Here is a 22737-nt window from a genome sequence, read left to right on the forward strand (position 1 = left end):
TAAATGTATTTAGCCATTTTTCCGACAGGTTTCCTAAGAATTTGTTAATCTATATGTTTGTTAATATGTACTAAAAGCTATATACTAAACTTATATAAGTTTTATTATTTTATTTTTACATGATTGAAGTGTTCCATAATGAAATTTTTAAAGCGTTGAGTTTAGGGGACCATAAACATTTGCATTGGCAATATTTTGTGACGCATTTTAACGACCTAAATGCATTCACCGTCTCAGGTACTTGTGACCGTCTGTCTCGTTTGGTAACTTGCGCACAACTTCAGTCGGTAATGCGCAAGAGCACGAAGTGAGTGTATTTTTAGTGGTCATATTCAATTAAACAAGTGCGTAATGCGTTTGGAAAAGTGTGTGTTACTTTGCGCAGTTATAGCGCTATGTATTGTAGATCCAATAATAGCAAGAAAAAGTTCGGGTTTTGCATCACGTGGCGGCAGTCACAGCTACCCCAAATCTGGTAGTGGACTGTCTGGTAGTGGTGGTCATAATTATCCTCACTCTGGAGGACTTTCTGGTGGCGGACATGGTTACCCTTCACCTGGTGGAGGTCACGGATATCCGCCTTCTGGTGGTCTATCGGGACACGGAACAGGAAATAAATATCCCTCGCATGGAAGCAATCCGGGATACCCACCATCCCCTGGTTTGTCAGGTAGTGGCAGCCATGGATATCCACAACCTGGAAGTGGTAGTGGGTTATCAGGAGCAGGCCACGGATATTCACAAAGACCACCAAGCTACCATTACAATCCTCCAAAACAAATTATTTACACGCCTACTCATGGTAAACCAGTAACATATCCAGTGTACCAAGGTACACCGCCGACTTACGTGTACAAGTACAAGGACTCTGGAAGCAAGTACGGTACTCTCCTGGCTGGTCTTGCTCTGATGAATCTTGGAACGCTAGGCGTTGCGGCTTACGCCCTTCACAATTCAAATCAAAATCATGGAGGTCACAGTTACCAGGCAACGCCAGGCGAGGTTTGTAAACTTGGCATAAGGAAAGACAACGGCGATTATGAGGAAACTAGGATAGATTGTCAAGTGATATCGGGCATTATTTTGAGTTCCGAGGCGGAAAAGAAAACTAATGGTCAGAACAGCACTGTCGTCACTACGACTACCGTCACAAACGTGACGACTATAAACGGCAATGTAAACGGAACAAACACAGCAACTGTGGCGCAGTCCGAAATTCTTTATAGAATGTTGCCTAATGGTACTCTAGTGCCCGTCAATGGAACAACTCCGGCCAATGTAACGACTCAAGACGTTCCGGCCAATAATAACGCGACGTCTGTTGTAACAACTACAGTCACCAATACAACAACAGTGACAAACGCTTTAGAAGTAAAGGGAGATCCAGTTAAAGTTACAGATGGCATGAAATGTGTTATCATGAAGACAACGCCTGTGTCAAAGATGGAAAAGACAATTCCGTGCAGTGTGCTGCAGCAGTATGCGACTCAGTCATTGAAGAAAAACTCGGCCGTCCGAAACGTGCCCGCTTTCACGATAATGGTGGTGGTCTTCGCAGGGTTCATGATATATTAACGAAAGCAGTTCAATTTTAAGAAGTGCCAAGTGGAGTGATTTAGCAGGGTGAAGTGTTACAACCAAACGAAAAAAATATGCCTGAATTAGTTATTCCATTTTCTCACTTCAACATTAGTCATTTAACATTGTGTCTTTATTTGCATTTAATTTTGAAGGTCTTAACATAGATAATTTGATTTCGTGGATTTGCTTGTTTGGGAAACCCGAAAAATCCCCAATTGAATACAGGTAAATATTTTGTACTTGGTAAAACCAACACGGTGTAGATGTTTTTGTTCCATTATATTATCACTGATTTGTACATATTAGTTACACTTAGTTTCGTTTCTATCTTTCAATTGTTAAATGTTGGTGATGTCAACGGTATATACTGCCATTTTTTTGCCTTATCCGCACTTAACACCGCTAATTGTTAAGTTCTCGAGATATTTGTTATACGTTCTTATTACCATTTATTACATATGAAATATTTTGTGACTTATTCTACACATGTGGTTCCACCCACTCTTAACATTCTAAGTTCATAGCTAGTTGTTTGTTCTATTCTATAATTTGAAAGAGGTAAATAAAATTGATTTGTCTAGTATGAGACTGCTCAGGTACGTCCATTGCGTTATTATATGTATTATTATTATTATTATACAGTTACATATAAGAATACTTCTTGAATTATCTTAATGCATTAATTATATTTCAGAAGATTCTGTCTAAAATCTCATTTACGAATATTAAAATGTAAATTGTTTTAGTTTGTTAAGATTACATTATACCATTAAATTTTCTTTTAGTACTACTTGCTTGTTTTTATAAATTACCAAAAATCTATTTCTACAAGTCAGTATATAATACCAATGGCAGAATCCATATATAAGAAATCAATTTAATCCAAATATATTCCATTAAAACAAGGGAACATGCTGCGGCAGATGGATAATAACAGGCACCCTTTTCAACTGCGACGAGAATTATATTGGACAGATCCACTATCTTTGAATTTACCAATTTTGGGAATATAAAGCGACTCTTGGTTGACTGGTTTTATGAAAATACATTATATGAACTCAGTTTTTCATTGTTGCTTTATCTTTTTCCAAGTGATATCTTCGATTACATTGACAATCAAAAAAAGGTACGTCCATCTTTAGACACAGTTGTCTAAATTTCGAAATTCGTAACACATTTGGTATCGGTTTAAACAGTTTATAGTTTTGAAATGTGTATGAATCAACTGTCATTTTTTAAGAAGTTTCAGACTACAATCACATTCATAAAAGCATAATTAAATAATGCCCAATAAACATTTTTTTCCTTATTCTTGTATTAAGCCGTGAATGAAATTTAAAATATTGAAAAAATTCTTTTAAGGAAAACCTAATTGCGTTGTTTATTTGATGAGAACACCTAAGTAAATTCAATTCTATTATTTCACGAATGAAATATGGAGTCGGAATATGTGAAGGCTTACTTTACACTGAAGAAATAATAAGATTGAAATGACGAAGATGTTGTTTTGGGGGACCGTATCAATTGTTTCGGGTGATCATTATAATTTGTTACCTTTTAACATGTTCTGAGCTTGTGAAGCACAATGGTTGAAACTATTTCAATAACGATTCCATCGCGTATTCTGAGTGGCTAACTTCATTAAAGAGCTATGTTTCTCAGTGTATTTATATTTGATGTAAAACTGGTCATATGGTTCAATTATTTAGGAAATATTCCCAGAAGGTTGAAATTAAACATTGATATTACATTTGTTGACACAAGTGAGATGTTTCATATTTATTGTTTACCCAATTCAACTTATCTAATGTAGGTACATGTCTACATAAGAAGCTATCGGTGTATGCAAACTTAAAGTTACTGGAGCCTCGCCTTGTAGGGGAAATCGGAAAACATTGTTTGCGAGGGATACTCCGCGGTGAGATAAATGTGTTTCGTATTTACTTGTTACAATAAAGGTTTCAATCGAATCCATGACTCTGTCTCCTTGTTATCCGTCGACTGTACTACTTTTCGGGGAATACCGTTTCTTTCACTTAATATTCCAAAATGTGTCTTTTACGCAACGTCAGAGACGAAAATCTGAAATATAATAATATAATTTAGTATAGTCATGAATAACAAATAATTTAAATAAGTCAAGAAATAACAAATTACATGGTTCAGTGCTCATACTCGTCAAATAGCCCACCCCTGACTGACAAAGGTGCCCATCACCATCCCATCACGCTTGCCGCATTTCCTCGCATTTCATATAATTTAATTAGTCTTTTGTTTCCAGACATCAATAACGTACTTCGCCTCTGCTCCTCACCACCTTAATACTTTCTTGGTGACTGCTGCCAATCAGTTCTCCTTAGGGAACACCCGTGCTCGTAGGACCCGTTGACCCAGGAAAGTCCACAACGAGGACCTCTCTCGCCACATTACAGTTCAACCAGTTCGCAACGAAGAGCCCTCCAGTTCAGCGTGTTCTCTCGCAGTTTCTTCTTTAAAGCACACCCTTCTGTCGGAAATGTTCTGTAGAGTTCAAAACCAACGACCATGCCCACCTGGGCGCCCTCAAGCCCGCTGCTGAAATTTTTATACGGAAATTATTCAGCTCGTCCTTTTATTCTGTTGTGCAGTCAGAGTCATCAGCGACCAACTGCAAAATATCTTAAAAAAAAACCGTTTCCTGTATTGCGATATAACTTGCAACAAAAAAGTACTTAGGTTATTTTTAGTGATGCCTCATCATTTCAGTCCATCACTGTCTTTAGGCTCTAGGTAGCAATCAATCATGCATGCGAGCACTATTGTTAATGCTTCCTTTATGCCTCCTTTTCCGTATCGGGATAAGGATAGGGTTTCTATCGAATATCCAAGGTGAAATAGGTATCGTACAACCTTAGGAGGTACTTACAACGCAAGCACAAAATACACAATAGTACAGACATAAAGAGAACCATAGTAGAACATTACCAGTCCCCTGCTTCTTCTTATCGTATCGATGGCATACACTATAATGCTTGCCATCGTGCTTAAAGGATTTGCCAATCACCGTGAGGTAGGTGAGGAGGTTGCCCAGGGTGTGCCAGACACACGGGGAAGGAATGTTACGTCGCGGTCGTGCAAGAGGGCTCCTTTCGTGCACAATGATATAACGTCGGGGATCAAAGGCGGCACGTGGGAGATTTCAGTGGGAGTTCACTTACTTATGCATATTCATATTCATATCTTTATTGCTTGCCACATGGTTACATATTTTAAATAAAAAATTAAACTCACATTACAGTGTTCCATTTTAAACAATGCCACTAAACAACACTACGCTTCTTAACAACGATTGAATAATAAGAATTTTTACAACACAACAAAATGCGCGCGCAAAAAATACGGTTTGCTTATTTGCGCGAAGCGCCGCTCAAATCTTGCTAAATTTTCTCATACTAATCTTTTGTTTCACGTGTTGCGCCGTTAAGAAATTTCTCTTTCGCACTCATACAATTCAGTACTAAACTTTCTAAGCAATGTCGGTGCATAGGAGCGCATCGCGAAGCGCTCCACTCAAGGGTCAGTATGCTATACTATGTTAAAGAGGAAGATAAAAATTTAATTGTATGTTTGTCGTTCATTAATCAACTACAAATACTGCGGCTATTAATATAATATGAAAGCATAATTAATAAATTTATTTTGGTGGGTTGGATAGGAGTGGGAGTTCACTGCACCAGTGCTCCTTAGGACGAGCCGCCTCTGTCGGGATAGTGCAATTACGGGTAACTAGCATTGGATGATCAGTTACCATTTCAGTAATATAGTGGCCAAAAGCTGCGTAAATGTCGTGGCAACCAAATTACCATGATTTACGGGAACCTCTTGTTATCAGTCCGTAGACCACATAAATTAATGCTTACTACGCAAAAATGAAAGTCCAAAGTCATTGAAATAACAAAGTATTAACGTTAAATCTTCTCATGTAAATATTTGGTTCAGTGCAGATACGCATCTTTTACCAATACTATGTACGCGGATTCTATCCCCGACAATAAGTATAAACTGGTCTATAAAACTTAGTTCAATATGGCCGCTAATGTCCAAGTGTGTCAGCTTCCACTGGAAATGTACAACCGACGCAGCGCTGTGGCAGTATGTTACATTGCTACGTCACAACTTAATATAATATGCAGTCGCAATGCACAATGCAATTTTTATTGTCATGTACTATGTATGAAATGTTTCGTTATCTACACGGCCAGCATTGGAATGGAGGAAATTGTTTAATTATAATTATTTTCCTCAGGTTAATTTGACAATACGTTTACTGTTGACGGATTGTATTACTTTCTTTGAATAGATGTTAAAAACCATATTATGTTCCGCTAGAGCCTACCTGATAGCCGTTTCTTGCTGTCTTATTTAATACCTAAATAAAATAAAATAAAATACTAAATTTACTTTTAGTTATAGTCTAAGTTTCTTTAAGCTCGTAACAAATATCTTAAAGCCAAATTACCTTTAGATGTGCTACGAATAGGTACGATGTATAAAATAAATTCACGAGGCTACAAACCAGAAGAATACTCGGTTTTTGCCGATAATGGAATGTTACAAAAAATTACGTAGTAGGCAACTCAGAATTTTCCGAAAATTAATCCAAAATTAATCATTCAATAATGACTCATTCACTCATATGTACGTAACTGATATTACTAATTACACTATGACAATTCGTTTTGAACCATTGAGGAAAAAAGAATAGAAAAAAATAGCAGTTTTTAATACAATATTATTTTTTATCCTTTGGGACTGACAGCGTATGTCTTAATTTTTTTTTATATTTCATTTAATACCAAGAGACGGGACGAACAACCGTGGTAAGCGACACGGCTATCCACAACAGTTGCATTGCCACTTAGACCTTTAAAACGCTAAGATTGGAGGGGCAGTGCCACTGCGTCGGTCACCCTGAGACATAAGTTGATAAGTCCCATGTGCCTGTAATTTCACCTGTAATCTAACCTACCCTTCAAAACCGGAACGTAGTAATGCTCATTTTACTGCTTGGTGGCAGAACTAGGTAAGGTGGTAGTTCTTCTCTGGACGAACACTTTCACTAGGAGCCGTACTGCTACCAAAAACCTTCCTTTTCCATTCATCTCTGTCTACTCACATGAGTCTATAAACCATAATAATTATTTCGAAAGTTTGCTTATCCGTTTTCGTTGTGTTTTATTTTCATTGTACCTACTTACATCTATGTGCCAAGTTTTATTGAAATAAAGAATTGGGGGATGAGTCCCATTTATTGAATGAAATTCAATTGTCATCCTAAGGCTCAATTCATATTGCGGCGGGACGGAATGGAAGCGAATTTTTGTAACGCTATTGTACACAGTATAATGAACTTTATGGTCAATTGCATAACGTACAAACTAGATACGAACTAAAATCTTCCGCAGATTGCGTGAGAGTTCCGCGGACGATTTTGGCTCGTATCTAGTTTGTTACACAATTGACCATAAAGTTCATTACGCTGTCTACAAAATCGTTACAAAAATCCGCTTCCATTCCGTTCCGCCGCAACATAAATTGAGCCTTAAAGGTTGAATATTTTCTTCAAACTTGAACGGGACCATTACTAGCCCTAATAAAAAAAAGAATCATCGAAATCGATTCTGAAATGTCGGAGTAATCGCATAACATACACACACAAAACATACAGACGTGTTGAGAACCTCCTCCTTTTTTGAAGTCGTTTAAAAAATAATCTACTGGTACGTGAGTAAGAAAAATACGTCAAGTACTCGTAGTGTAAGTATGTGGTTAGTGGTAACAGCCGGACAAGCATTGTTATGGCTACTGGAAACCATTGTTTTATAAACTAGTTCTTTAAGAAAATCAACAATGGCTTGAGTCACTGTGAAAAGGTGTAGATAATGTGATTAAGAAACTTTTATAAACTACATTTGCACTTTAAAAAATACGAATTAAGATCGATCAGTTAAGACACAGAATAGTAAAATATGAGTATGTAATAATATATACTCTTGATATAATAAAGCTACATGTCATACGTCAAAAGTGCTTGTGTATGACATGAAAATATTAAAAATACATCACATGAAACGAATTTTCTTACATGTAAAACTTTTATAGTCTTACAATTTAAATAAAAAGTTTTCAACTGATTTCGATCTTTGAATCTTTCTCATGGAAAATTCTTATTTTGCAGATGTAGCCTTATTTTTTTATTTTATAATCTAACTGTCTACCACTGCCACTGCCACTGTGCTCGTCACCCTGAGATATAAGTTGATAAGTCCTATGTGCTTGTAATTTAACCAGCACCTTTACCCTTCAAAACCGGAACGCATCAATGTTCACATTACTGCTTGGCAGTAGAAATTGGTAAGGTGGCAGTACTTCTCTGGATGAACTCTTTCATCAGGAGCTCTACTGCTACTAGAGCACGAAGGGTGCGAATATCTCAAACAAACCTAGAAAGGCGTAAGAGTGTTAAGAATGTAAGTGTAAATTATAGGTATCATTTTTGACATCAATAAAAAGAAATGCAATATACAAGGAGTTCATTTCTCCCATGGTTTTTACAATAAAAAACTATTAGAAAATCGCAAGGAAATGCATCGACGACATTACAACATCTGGGAATTATGCTTCTCAGACTAGAAATGGTAACATGCAAACGGTCGTGATTTTACTACAAATCTGAGCTGTTGTTGGTATCAATTCAGTCGTATGATTGCATCCAATCAACAGTAACGTTTGAATATAAACTACACACTACAGCTTTATTTCCAAGCGTAAGTCATTTTACGAATATAGCAAAATTACGGAAAAATACGATTTTTACAATAATACATTTTCGAAAAAATTGCACATCTATCAGTACTTTCCACAATGTGTATATGTGTATAATACCATGTGACACATAATACATACAATAGTGATAAATACCTACAAATAATTTTTACTATTGTATATTCTTTGTAGGTATTTATCACTGTGGTAACAGTGCCTCAAAAATTTCATAAGTTTTTGCCGGAATTAGGCGGTTGTCGAATTTTAGTCAGTGCAATACATTTTAAAATGTTGTAATATTCATAATTAGAAATAAATAATTGTAATTGTAATTTTCGTATTTGAAAATTAATAGGTTTTTTAAAATAATTACACCTACCTATAGTAATGTCACTTTACACAAATGTCCACAGAAATTAGCTTCTTTAGTCTCCACTTTCTTAGCCAACACCGAAATGCACAAGTTTTTTAATACGTTCTATTCGGTTCTATTATTATAAAATCCACGCAAAGATTTGGACTTGGTAAATAGGTATAATGAATGATTTAATGACTTATAGTCCATTTGTTTAGGTACTTAACTAAATGTAAACAATCTTGATACATCTTTTTATTGAAACATGTACTTTACAAATCAATAGATATAAAAATAGGCATGCAAATTCACATGAAGCTAAGTATTTGTATTTTGTATTTGTAGGTAAATTAAAATCATTTTATGAATGTATATTTCATTAAATAGACATCTCAAGATTGTTTCCATTTAGTTATAAGTACCTGAACAAGTGGACTATAATAATGTAAATAAAGGTTTATAAAAACTGAAGCTACTTTTTTTCTTTTTAGTGATAATATCTGTATGCTGGGTAGCAGGATCGCTAGTGGGACTACTCCCCCTCTTCGGATGGCACGCAACCGTGGATCCTGAGCTTGGATGCTACTTCGTCGAAGTCATGGACTATAACTACCTGGTGTTCCTGTATTTTGCTACAATCGTCACTCCCAGCGTATTGATGACAGCATTTTATGCGCACATTTATCGTGTTGTTGTTAAACAGGTAAGTTCTATTTTTATTTAAATGCTGCCATACCTCTGAAATAGCGATGCGCGATTGTGAATGAATTCGATATTCGACTCGTTAGTAATCGCTAATCCTGACATTCGAATGTCAAATTAGTAACCTACTAATTTTCGTATTCGAATGATTTGAAATCATTATAATTAGTAGTATCAATCCATAGATTCTTTAGAGCATTTCTGCTCGTGATCACCTAGCCCTCTCTGACATAATAGTAAATACTGTAAATGTGACGGAGACAGGGATGGTATGGACATGATGAATGAGGTGTTCCAATAGTATAATAATCATTCGACTCGTGCACTCGACCGAATGGCATTGGCATTAGGTATTGTTACGACTCGAGTCGAATGATTGTGCTTGGATTCGACTTAGGCGAATGATTTGCGCATTCGAATGATTAGTATTAGTAACATTCAAAGTCGCGCATCGCTACTCTGGAATGGCCCATGAACTTTTCTATTTACTAATTAGGAATAATTACGTATTGTGTTAGTAAAGACATTCACTTTATTATAGTGTCCTTGCATCTAAACAACAATAAATACTGAGCTCTGGGGCGTTTGTGTCGGTAGGAGAAGTAAATAGTGTGTGGAGAACGGTTTATATTTCATTTAGTTTATTCTTTGTCGTCGTTACTTTAAATTGTGCAGTTTCTAGAATCTGATAAATTATTATCATAACACAATGACATCATATGTTACATAGGCCAGTCATCATCAAACTCCCAAGAGGTGGCTGATTTTATAATATGTTGTAGATCACTACGGGGAAAGACTCTTTGGCACTCCACCAAATGTGAGACGTATATGCGAAAGAAAATCCGAAAATAAATAAAATTTACGCTGATAAATGTTTTAAAGAATGTATAATTCCGTTTAAAAAAAACTGGTACACATATACATTTAAACAAAGTTTATCTATTCGGTATGTGCACTTAAAATGATATTATTGGCATACAGTTTATCAATCATGAGTAACATGTTAAAATAGGTAAATCACTACTTTTAGTAGCAGAACGCTCCTTGTGAAAGAGTCCAGGAAAATTGCTATACTATACTTATTTCTGCCGACAAACAGTAATGTGAGCGTTCTGCGTTTCGGTTTTGAAGGATAAGGGCGCGTGTCCACGCTAAGAAAAGTCGCCGGGTCTATGCAAGAATTCGTGTCGTTTCTACATACGAACTGTGTACTGTGCGTCGGCGCCGGACAAGACAAAATCTTGTCTACCCCCGACACGACGCGCTCTGCCGCTATTGTATGGGGCGTGGACTGGTGTTGCAAAGTACCACTGTTGCATCACTAATTTTATTGCGACCAATAAAATGCATGATTTACCTACAAGTTTAGTAGAAAAACGACCCGTATTGTAGGACAAAACCTTAGAGATTTATAAAGATAAACGACGTACTTTTGAGGCATGGAGAGAAATACGAATATGAGAAATATTTATTATTCTGAAGGAAGATTTTTAAGATGTGACAAATACAGAAAAAAATGAATGTGGTAAATACAAACATTAATTGTAAATATACATTTCTTAAAATTATTATTAGGTAAAAACTTCGGTAGTATATGATTTATGCGTATTTATCTTGCCATAGTAATGCACCTATATCGGAGGAAAAATAATTAGTAGACTCGTTAATGCACTGACACGTTTACCCAACGCACGTCTGTCCGGAAGCATTCGTATCGTGTACATACTCATCATTTTCTTGTCTGCAACAGACACGACATATTTTCGTGGCTAGATCCGACAAAGTTCTTGTCGTGTACAAGACCATTCTCATCTTTTCTGTAGCAGACACATCAAATTTCTTAGCGTGTACACGCACTGTAAGGGTGCTGGTGAAGTTACAGGCACATGGAGCTTTTCAACTTATGTGTAAGGCTCATGTGACGTGCATAGTGTCGGTGTCCCGCAGGTCTTTGTAATTTAAAGCTCTGAGCGGGTACAACTGTAATGGACAGATGTGTCGAGTACAGCTTACCACTGAACGCACAACTTGTTCGTCCCGTCACTTGGTATTAAGAATAAATAAAAAATAGTATAAACCCTAGAAAAAAACGTTCGACACAAATATAAACTTTAAGTTTTAATCTTTACGAGTATGTTGTATATCTATAAACACTTAATGCTCAATTTATGTTCTATGAATTTGTTCCTGAACCGTGGTAGCCTAATGGTTTAACATAGCGCATCCCAAGCAGAGCTGTCAGGAGACCCGAGCCTGCAGTGGAACCTATAAATGGGTTGATATGATGATTTTGTTCTACACATTTTTATTGCAGAATCCACAGTTTTCGAGTTATTTATCCGAAACCATTTTTTGGCATTGAGCGCCCCCACTCCACCCAAGCTCGAAAACTTGTATTTATCATTGAGAGCCCAACCCTAACAACATATTAAAAAATCAGAAGTATACCACCTTTCGCGAGTAGAGGGGTTTTTGTGATCTCCTCGCTGGCCTATAATCCTTTTGTTTAGGTATTTAACTAATTGTAAACAATCTTGAGAAATGAAATGTACATTTATAAAATGATTTTTATTTATCTTCAAATACAAAATACAAATACTTAGCTACATATGAAATTGCATGCCTATTTTTATACCTATTGATTTGTAGAGCATATGTTTCATTAATAAGATGTATCAAGATTGTTTACATTTAGTTAAGTACTTAAACAAGGGGACTATAGTGCTCAATTCTATTGAGTTATATAACGCGTAAAAATCAAGTTTTTAGCTCCATTTTATAACCGGTTACTCAGAAATAACACTAAGTTGTCTTTCCTGTTGCACACTCAAATGTTAGTTCAAGTATTGATAAGGAACCGTCACCATATGATAAAACTGTTTACTGTATTGTGCGTTGTGATCTAGACACGTGATTAGCTTTTTTAGCCTCGAAAGAAGATAAATAACAATGCAAACATACACGATCTCAACTCATCGTAACATAGTTATTCACTGGTACGATTGCAATGAAACCATGTATTTAATTTCAGATGAGCGAAGTAATGACGGTGGGGGGCAGTCACGGTCGCACGGCAGGCGGCACTATGTTGCGGGTGCTCGGCGCTGCTCAGAAACGCGAAGTGAAGGCCACGCAGAACCTCGCCATCATAGTCTTCTTTTTCATCATCTGCTGGATCCCACTTTATACCGTAAATGCAGTCAAGGCGTTCATGCCCGAGTTAGACATTCCTAATCCCTTGACTTATGTGTGTATCATAGTTTCCCACCTAAATTCCGCAATTAATCCCTTACTGTACGCTTATCATTTAAGAGACTTCCGAGCCGCTCTTAAAGGACTCATTTGCACGGTACTTGGAAGGGGAGTCCCTATTCCAGCCGCGTACAGACCTCCTGTGCCGGTTCGGCGACCAGCTTTAGAGCGATGCAATGCTTTAAGAGAGAGGCCAAAGGTCTACGTAAATTCCCCGGTTTGGTTGAAGAAAGAGGCTGAGAGGATTGCATCCGAGGCTGTTGTGGCTTCGACGGCAGATGTCGAGCCGTTTTTGCCAACTATTATTGCGACAGACAGCTCGAGTGGACGTCACACACCTGAGGGTAAGGACAGTGAGGCAGCACTTTATCACATACAACCTAATGTAGAACGATGTCAGAGTCCATATAAAAGAGTGGAAGAACTGATTCGAAGGGTGCGAAGCGTTAGCGGCGAGCACAGCTGACACGAGCCGAACCGGGCCTGCCCGGTCTTTAATAGTGTTAATTGAAAGCTTTAAATTGTCTCAGTGAAGACGAATTCCTACGAGAGATTACAACAATATTATACCATAGAAGTTTAGAATAGTTTCTATTGTATATAAGAAAGAATATCTGTCTATTTATGGAAGTAAATACCCTACATTGCTAAGGCTTAGTCCTATTTTTGTAGACATTAAAAATATATATAATATTTTTTTGGACAAGGCAAAGCAATATTCAGGTCAATCCAACTATGATGATTGTTACGCTTGTTTAAAATATTCAGCCAATTGTTGCTAGAATTAAATAATTATATACAAGCACGATTTTGTTTTATTTCAATCGATTGTTATTTGATGTAACATCGTTATCGTTTCCATTGACAATAGATTAAGTAACTTTCGAGTAGAATTCTTCGGAGAAGAGATTAACTTGTAGAATTATAATATATACTATTGTTTGCAATTCTCGTGAAGTTAGCAAGGTTAAATATTTTGAAATTGGATGGCAGATACGCTCTAATGATTACTAATAAGTACTTAGTAGCTCAGTTCAATTGGCAGTCGGAAAACATTGCAATATTCAATTGTTGCGTAAACATTGGTTGTTAGATTCGTGCAGCGACATCTGTGAGTTCACATAGGAACTTTTACATTTACTGTCTGACTTAAGCTATGACGGTGGTGTTTTCGTTCACTAGTAATGGTGAAGGTTTTTTACTTGCATATTGATGTCACTACTGTGCCGGTACTGGACTTTGCCTGTGAGTGACATTTGCGTACCGGAGATTATAAAAACGACAATTTAAAAATTCTTCCATATCTATAGACTATATTTTTTTCCATCCTCTAAGTTAAGTAAAAAATAAGTGCGAAAATGGTGCGAAATGAACACAGTTGGCATTTAAGATAACGTTACATATTTTCGATTCCCGTATTTGGCACAGACCAATGTAATGCTACCTCTTTTGGCTTACGACGGCATGCAGTAGTTAAACAAAGACAATAACATGTTTATGTTTTCAATGTCGAAATGCATCATATACATATAACGTCTGATTTATATATGTCAACATAACATTTGGTTTCCACAGGCCTAAGGAAAGAACGTATTCTAAAAGTCAACAAAGTCACATCATCTGTAGTACCTCTGCTACTCGTCGAGACCAAATCCAACGAGTACAAAGTCGGTGGGTTTACCTCTAATAAAACTTAGTTCCTGTGTTCACTTTTTTTCTATCATCAGAATCTCGTTACCATTGGTATGCCAGCTACAATGTCGAACCCAATTCTATAAGCCCAAACACGATACTCCTGCTTTAAATAGTTGAGGAGTAGGCTAGTTTACGGACTGTCCTAGTCAGAGCATCAGATCTAGGTTACCTTATTATTATTATAGTGTCATCGGATTTATGAGATACTTGCCATTTTGAAAGTTTCTGGATTCTGATAAGTAACACCAAATGTATGTTTATAACAGATTTATTGTTTTTCAAAGTATCTTGTGCCCTCACTTTTCAGACACTTTTGCATTCGGTGGAACCATTGTGGGACCATTATTCCGTCAGGACCTCTTCAATGGCTTCGTGGAACCCATTCACCGCCGCTTCTGGACATGTAATTCAGAAACATTTAAGTTTATCTTTGATTTTTGGAAATAGAAAGAAGTCGCATGGTGCAAGGTGTGGGATGTACAGCGAATGGGTCATCGGCTCCACAATTGAGGCATTCGAATACACATTCGTTGACGTGCTATTTGCCATACAAATGGCGGTCTCATCTGTGCGAATAAACAATTCAAAAAAGTTACTTCGTGACTAACTTCTTTTGGATTTTGTTACATTTTCAAGAAATTTCGTTTAAGTTTTATTATATTTTCAGTTTCATAATTATTTGTTATCTTTATAGCCAATTGTCAATAAATAAATACCTACTATTAACTAAAGAGTGTTTTTTGAAAATTTGTGTTCGAGTTCCCAATCTTTAAAGTATTGTTGATAAATTATTGGCATGAATGTTATTGCAATTTTTAAATTTAAATTTAATTACTTTTTAATAACTTTATTGACTGAAAATCGTAAAATAACTTTTAAATAGTGCCAAATTTGATTCAGTCAGCTAGCCAACCAGAGACAATAATTAACGTTTAAAAAGTAAAACTCATCAACCAGGCATGCCATTCCTCAACTTTGTGTAGGTCATGATACGAATTTAAGCAATTCAGTTTTACCACGTCAATTGAATTGCATGGAACTTGGCTGGCTGCTTATAAGCTCATAGTATAGGTCCCCTGATTTGCCAGAAGGAATCATTTTCTTATCAATGCTCCGATTTTTCTTAACTTTCGTCAGCAAATATTGAAAAGGAAAGACCCATTCTGCGGACTGGCATTTTCTTTCAGGTTCAAAGCAGTATACCCAAGTTTCGTCACCTGTCACGATATTATTATACAGCCAATGATTGTCCTCCATTAAATTTTTTCTCATTTTACGGCACCACTCTACCTCAGTCGTTTCTTGTATGCTGTTAAATCATGTGGTATCCACCGAGTGCAAAGTTTCCGAACTTTCAGATGCACATGCAATATATTTTGCACCTGGCTCATTCCAATGGCTAATACAGTATGAATTTGCTGACAAGTAATTTTTTTGTCAGTTTCAATTAGTTGTAGTACGGTATTAATATTAAATGCGGTAACCGCAGTCTCCGGCCGGCCTTCACGTACATCATGGAGATGGCCACGTTCATATCTAAATTCACTGAATCACGAATACAAGGAGCTACGACATGGGGCTTTATTACCAAATGCCAATTGAAGTCTCCGACAACTCTCTTGTTGACTTAAGCCACATCAAAAATCGTACAAAATCATGGACCGAGAATTTTCACGACGGAAATTCTTTGTAATAGCAACTTACAGTTTTGAAAACACACCATAATGAAAAAACAAATGACAGCCTCATAAAGTAAAAAGTAACCTACTCACAGAGAGTTCCTTTAATCCAAAGATCATTTCAATATGCCCCACGTATACTAAATTTCAAGTCAATCGGCAATGTGTATATCGATAATGTGATGGAAGTAAAATAAACATTCATTTCTGCCAAGACATCCCTACTTTAACTGGGAAAAAAGCTGATGATCTTTAAACAGGTTAAGAGGTGTTCGTTAAATTAAAAAAAAAACCCTTTGAGATAGGTACAGCCGTTTAGGAGCCACGTTGCCGCAGACAGACACAGACATATAGACAGGCTTCAAATTTATAATTCCTATTTTTTTGAAGGGGCTTAAAAATACACATGTTGTGACGATGTGACCTCCTTACATTGTCATCCCACCTTTTATCGCCTTTTTTCCAGTTCCTGGCCACTCGTTTTTAAACTTTGAATCGTCTTTTAATTCCTTTGCCTCGCCATTCTGATTTTGTTTCGTTCCTTCGTCGCTCCCCGCTCGAACACGGCAGCGTACAGTGCTGTTAAAATGTCAATTGCGTCTAATTTTGATTCCTTTACCCGTTTTAAAACAGTTATGTAATAGCTACTACTAAACATTTTACACTCCCTGCTCGATCGCCGAAGCGAGCACGTCTTCTCGTCGAATTTTCTGTTTACCAGTTACCAAAAATCTCTTGTGCGATAAACATTTAAAATATCACAAAACAACTTTAAAATATTTTTTATAAAACCGGATTTTTTCCGCTATTTCTTTTTTCTTTTGAATTTTGAACTTTAAACTCGCTAAGCAAGATGTGTGGAGTTTGGCTGTTACTCTCCAGACTACATACAATTCATAGGACATGCTAAAACGGTACCAGCAGCGATACATAGGTTTCAATGTCAACAAGGGGAGAGGAAGATAGTGACGTATATTTGTAAGTAAATTAGTCTATTCCTCACTGCATATTTTGTTTTCGTATAGCGAGGGGAACAAAAGGCGGAGGAAATTATTGTCAATGAGGCACTAATAGTTTTAGAAATGGACTTGATGTAGCGACCAAAATTCAGGTTCTTGTAAGATCCAAACCTAAAAGCTCTAGGTGATCGGAGAATGGTAGGGATATATCTCAAAAATGCGTTTCTGTAATACTGCATCTGAACTTATTGACGTTGTCCCTAATTGTATCCGAATTACATATGAGCGTCTATAATAGACCAACAGTCGTCGGCGCGTCGACGAAATAGTGTCGGCGGCGGTGGTGTTTATTTTTACAAAAACTGTTATACAAATACTTTTCAAAGCAAAACATAAAATAACGTATTTTCTATAGTATAATCAAATTTTTATTATTTGGATCAGGCGCTCCAATCGTATGCACGCGCACGCTTCCGTATTGTGTACGCGTAGTGAAAATATCGATGAATCCGCCAGAAATTGACAATTACTGTTTTAAACAAAAGATCTTCTAATATAAAGTCACTAAGTTTTTTCTTAAAAATGTCAATTTTTGGCGTCGCCATTTTCACTACGTATATGCCATAAGCGTGCGCGTGCGTACGTTTGAAGCGCCTAATCGAACTAAACTGAACGGCGCCGGCGCGCGGCGCTCATATCTAATTCGAATACGATACGGCCGAAAAAGTCAAATTCGCGTATTCATCACTGTTTCGCTAAATAATGTGATTTGTACATCGAAACTGGCGTCAGACGAATATCACTCCTTGATTATGCTATCGACTGCATGTCAAGAGATATCGGATATCGGCAGGAAATCATTAATGTGATGCAAGTCGACAAACGCGAAGAGTGCAGAACACTGCGGAGCTCCGAGATTAGAACCTTCAACGACTATCCGAATCGATTTCCCTCAAGAAGCCCTTTCTCCTTTTACAGACAGACATTGGTAGCTATTCCGTATGAAAACTTGTTAATAAGATTTTCGTGCTGTATCCTATAAAATACTTTTAAGAAGCCGACACGGCGGAAATTTAATCGAGTGCACTAATGGTTTCATTCCAGAACTCTGTGCTAAGTGCCATACGCAAGAAGGCCTCATTTAACAATTAACATAATTATAAAATACAAGCTGGGTTTTGCCCTTCCAATTAAATAATTTATATCATATACAAACTTCTGAATTTCTAAGGTATAAACTCAGTAAGTTCAAAGAGAACAAAAATACAGAAAAATCCAACGTGTATAATTACTTAAAATTAGACAGTAATAATATCTAATGAAAGTTGTGATTAGTAGGTATCGTGTGTACTCTATATTTTTCTTCGAACTATAATTGTATTTGCTAATTTTAGTTGCCCAGAGAATCAGGGTTGTCGATGTATGTTTTTAATTATATTATGATAACAAATACATTATCAATGAGACTGTATGTCAATATAAATCTAACCAGCTAAGAAGCAAGCTCGTTGCGTAACTCTGTCAACAGGTAAAAGATAGGTAAGTATATAATATATCTCAAAACAATTATATTTTACTTGTGGTTATATTTTTTGCTTTATTTTTATATCGTTTATTTAATTGATTGGTAATGCGTTAGTGTTTAATGTGATGCCCTGGACGTATTTTCTATGGAAAAAAATAAATTGAATGGCATTCTGAGCAAACCAGCCGGAAGGGATAGCACGAATGCACCACACTTATGGGTAAAAAAGTTTGCGTCCCTGAACAACTTTATATTTATGAGATTGCAAATTAATTTTAATGAAGGCAAGTGTTGTTATATTTGACACGTACCGACATTTGTTTTCTAGACATGTCATGTCCACTGCGTAACTTTTTTCTTCTGTTAATAGTTCAATCCTAAATCTCGAAATTACAATTTGAATACACTCAAAATGCTAGAATATATGAAAGATCGCTATCGTTACATAAAGAATCAATGTCTAGGGAATGATATAGACAATGTCATCTGGATTGTAGACAGAATTCCCAAATTGGTTGGATTTTCGCTCGAAAAGGATAAAGTCCGTCGTTAGTAACAACTTTTGCGTTTCATTCTTGTTACAATGTTCTATTTTTATTATTATTTAGGGACTTTAAAGATTTCCTCCCTTCCTGTTCAAGTAACCTATGATCAGATTACTATCAATAATCTTTTTTTATCGAAACAGCTGCTATTAATCCTCAAAATTTAATTTCCAGACTTTACCCCGTTCTGGATAGTCCATTATTCATTGTTATTCTACATCTACATATGGGGCACCGCACATTATCAGATATACCACGCGGAAGAAATTACAGAATTCATTCAGAGTTATATGAACATATCGGTACTTGTCTTCATATTGGATAACAGTTGGTGGTGGAGGAACCAACGGTATCGTAACAGTAGTCTCAAAGTTTTATTATACGTTCTAGCACTGAAATTAATTCTTATAGTCTCAGTATCAATCGTTGAAAACAGCCTGATTGATGTTTATCAAAAAATTGTATTTTCTTTTATTTACAGGCCTTTGTTGAAAAGCTTGCTTACAAAAGTGAAATGGAGCGATGATATGGTTAAGAGAAATGTAACACTGCATGAAAAACATATTAAATGGATAAAAATCATCAAATTTCTGACAGGGGGCTTTCTAGGATTTAATATATTACAAAGTGCATTTATTTATCTACCAGCACGCCTTAATACTGAAAATGACTTTTGCATGACTAATTGTATAGGTAAGATATTAAATATGTTAAGTAGAAAAGTAGTAGCAGTAGTAGATAAGGGCGTCTCTCTCCTATTTATCGTAATTAGATTTTAAGATTTCATGGTTATTCACTAATTACAGGTTTCTTACTACGATACGATTCCTTCTTATTTTCCCGATAAACATCGGAATGGTAACATGCTCCACCACTATCATCACCACTTCATCTCATTATCAATCTCATCTTAGTCAACCCGTGACCGTGAAGCGTATAAGGGTTTCGAAATATCGAAAAAATAAAAAGAAATCATACATTGGTAAGAATCCTGTAATTAGTGGTAATCATTTTTCTGGACAACGTGTTCTTCGTTTAGCACTTTTCGTCACCTTTATAGTGCTGGTGATGTATACTGCTGTCAGTTTTGTTCTTAAAAGGTAGACTTACGTCCATTATTGGAGAGTGTTCGCTTTTAAAAGCTGAATAGCATTGTATGTATTACACAATAAGCACAAAAATGTGAGATACGATATTTTGTGAGGAGAGGCTCGTTATTTAAAATCTTGTAGGACCACAACTATAGTGAGAACAAAGAGCTATATAGGTTGTACAACTCTGCTAAAAGGAAATCAGGAAAGTAAACTTAGATTACTTTCTTCCTACTCTACAATAAATCATACCAATATTATTGCCAATATTTCATGATTGAATGACCACGATAGTTGAACGGTTTGCACTGTGAGCGCTGGATGAGGAGGTCCCGGGTTCGATTACCGGTAGGACCAATTTGAGAAATACCCTTTTCTAAATTGGTTCTGGTCTGGGTATTCCGGGTAATGCTTCGGACCAATATATAGGTATAATGTTTGCAGGTATTTACTTATTATATATATTTTTTTTATAGGCATGGATTTAACCTACTCTCCCAATAAGGAAATATGTAGCGTCATTATCCTCATACATAACTTATGCGTGATAATAATTTGCCTGAGTTTTCAAGCACTTCTTGGAATTTTAATTGTTCATGCTACTGCAATATATCATTTGTTAGCAGAAGAAATTTTACAATTAGATCGAGACGACGACTTAGAACGTATTCAAGTAAAGGAGAAGCTTTCACACGTTATTAAACGTCACATTGTTATCGTGGACGTCACTAAAGATATTAAATATCTGTATAGTATTCCAATTGGGACCAATTTAGGGTCTAATGCCATTTGTATTTGCATGTTCTTCTATTTGGATCTAAAAGAATTGTTTGGTATAACTCCACTCTTGGTCTATTGCTTCTTGGTATTTTTTCTTTATTGTTTTTTGTGTCAGAATTTGGTGAATGCTGCGGAATTATTTGAGCGTTCTGTGTACAGTTGCGGTTGGGAGAAATTCGATGTAAAAGAGCAAAAAGCAGTGTATTTAATGTTGCTACAGGCTCAACAGAAATTCGAGATATTGGCGGCTGACATTGTACCAGTCAATATTTACACATTTGCTACTACATGTCAGTTTATGTTTAAATTAGTTACTGTTATTAAGTTCTAATTTTCATCTACACTTTTAATTTATTTATTTAGTCATTTTGTATAACTTAGACTAACAGTACTAATTAATTCCTAAACATAGTAAATGAGGGTTGAGTCGATCACAGCTCGAAAGCAAATTGCGGAATTTCAATCACAAAATTTCGGGCGGTGACCGTCTCCAAGTAGTAACCAACAGATGTTAGAAACTTACATTTAGATTACTAAATACATCAATATCGTAAGGCCATTTGTATACCAGTAATAAGTGAACACCTTATAGAAAATTAATTACGCAAATTCTAAACAGCAGTATAATTTATCACATTCGTCGCCGGCGAGAGTTTTAAAAAATTTCGAAATATTGAAATTAGCTAATGTACATTATTGTTTTGGTCTCTTTTGTATGTATATAAGTATTTTTGCGATATTTGTTTGGATCCATTTTTTAGTACCGGGCAAATAAATCCGGCGCGGCCTAAACTGAATCATTATTACGTTGTAGCTGCGTCGGTCACGATGTCGGTCAAAGTACGTACACGTAATGTTCAATCGATGTTTACCTAAAACAGGCATACGTCTGTTGATTTTAGATTGACATTTCACATTAAAGTATTATCACATATTACTTCATCGTCTGAGAATTTTACCCGCAACCTACAATTATTTAGCGACTACACTTAACGCACCTTTAGAAATATGGATTTTACATTCATAGTTTACAATCAAATGGCTTGGTGAAGAGTAATAATTACTGTTTAAACTTTAATGTAAACACCGGTTCTATGCAATCTCTGTCTCTGTAATCGAAATGTAATAATGGTGATAGGTATGAAATAATACACACTATATAAATCTGACAAATTCAAAGCCGGACGGAAGGAGATCATTATACGAGTACATAGATGCTTGCGCGAGGCCTTTGGGGAGTCAACAATGGTTACAGTTTTTTGATGTACATTTGCAAGAAGTATGAATAAGGAAACTTTTGTCAAACTATTGCAATGCCATTACCTATAATAGAAATCTCCCTCGTTAAGTAACATGGCCACTGTTTGCTTTATAAAACGTACAATATTTAATATCTTTTGCATTGCATTGGTAGCTTAATTATATTGTAGATAGTGACTAGGACGCACTACTACGGAAATTTTTAATGCTAATTTCATGTTGCTGCTTCTTTCTTAAATAATTAGTCATTTCTGTGCATTTCCATAGTGTATTTTTTGTGTAGATATACAGTTTTTTGGCAATAAAATGGATACATTGAGTTATTGTTTCATTTATATTTTTTTTTATTGCGTGATAGTTCTTGAAAAACTTTTATCATATTGTGCTCATAGGTATTATTATATACTTATGTTAGCGCATATCTATCGTGTCAAACACTGCAAAGTCCAGTAAGTGTTGTGTCATGGCTAGTTAGAATTCCTTAATATCAATTTACAAAGCAACTT

The 22737-nt window shown here is 36.0% G+C and overlaps 3 protein-coding genes across 3 annotated transcripts in view; all 3 read left to right on the forward strand.

Annotated features, from left to right (window-relative positions):
- Positions 1-13342, forward strand: part of LOC113237535 (adenosine receptor A2b) — an 88820-nt gene extending 75478 nt beyond the window's left edge. The window contains exons 2-3 of the mRNA XM_026474076.1: positions 9232-9443; positions 12477-13342. Coding sequence (XP_026329861.1) covers positions 9232-9443; positions 12477-13163 — 899 coding nt within the window. The 3' untranslated portion in view covers positions 13164-13342. The remainder of the gene's footprint in view (positions 1-9231; positions 9444-12476) is intronic.
- Positions 274-1722, forward strand: LOC113237536. The gene has a single exon (XM_026474077.1). It carries the CDS (start codon positions 352-354, stop codon positions 1573-1575), a length of 1224 nt encoding a protein of 407 aa, XP_026329862.1. The 5' UTR covers positions 274-351; the 3' UTR covers positions 1576-1722.
- A 5625-nt stretch (positions 13343-18967) lies between the features above and the next one.
- LOC113237034 (odorant receptor 49a-like) lies at positions 18968-21302 on the forward strand. The gene is made up of 4 exons (XM_026473276.1): positions 18968-19103; positions 19275-19449; positions 19582-19793; positions 20668-21302. The coding sequence occupies exons 1-4, from the start codon at positions 18968-18970 to the stop codon at positions 21300-21302; spliced, it is 1158 nt and encodes a 385-aa protein (XP_026329061.1).
- Positions 21303-22737: the final 1435 nt, after the last annotated feature.

Source organism: Hyposmocoma kahamanoa, unplaced genomic scaffold (genome assembly GCF_003589595.1).
Source record: "Hyposmocoma kahamanoa isolate Upper Pololo Valley unplaced genomic scaffold, ASM358959v1 93, whole genome shotgun sequence".
Lineage (NCBI taxonomy): Eukaryota > Metazoa > Arthropoda > Insecta > Lepidoptera > Cosmopterigidae > Hyposmocoma > Hyposmocoma kahamanoa.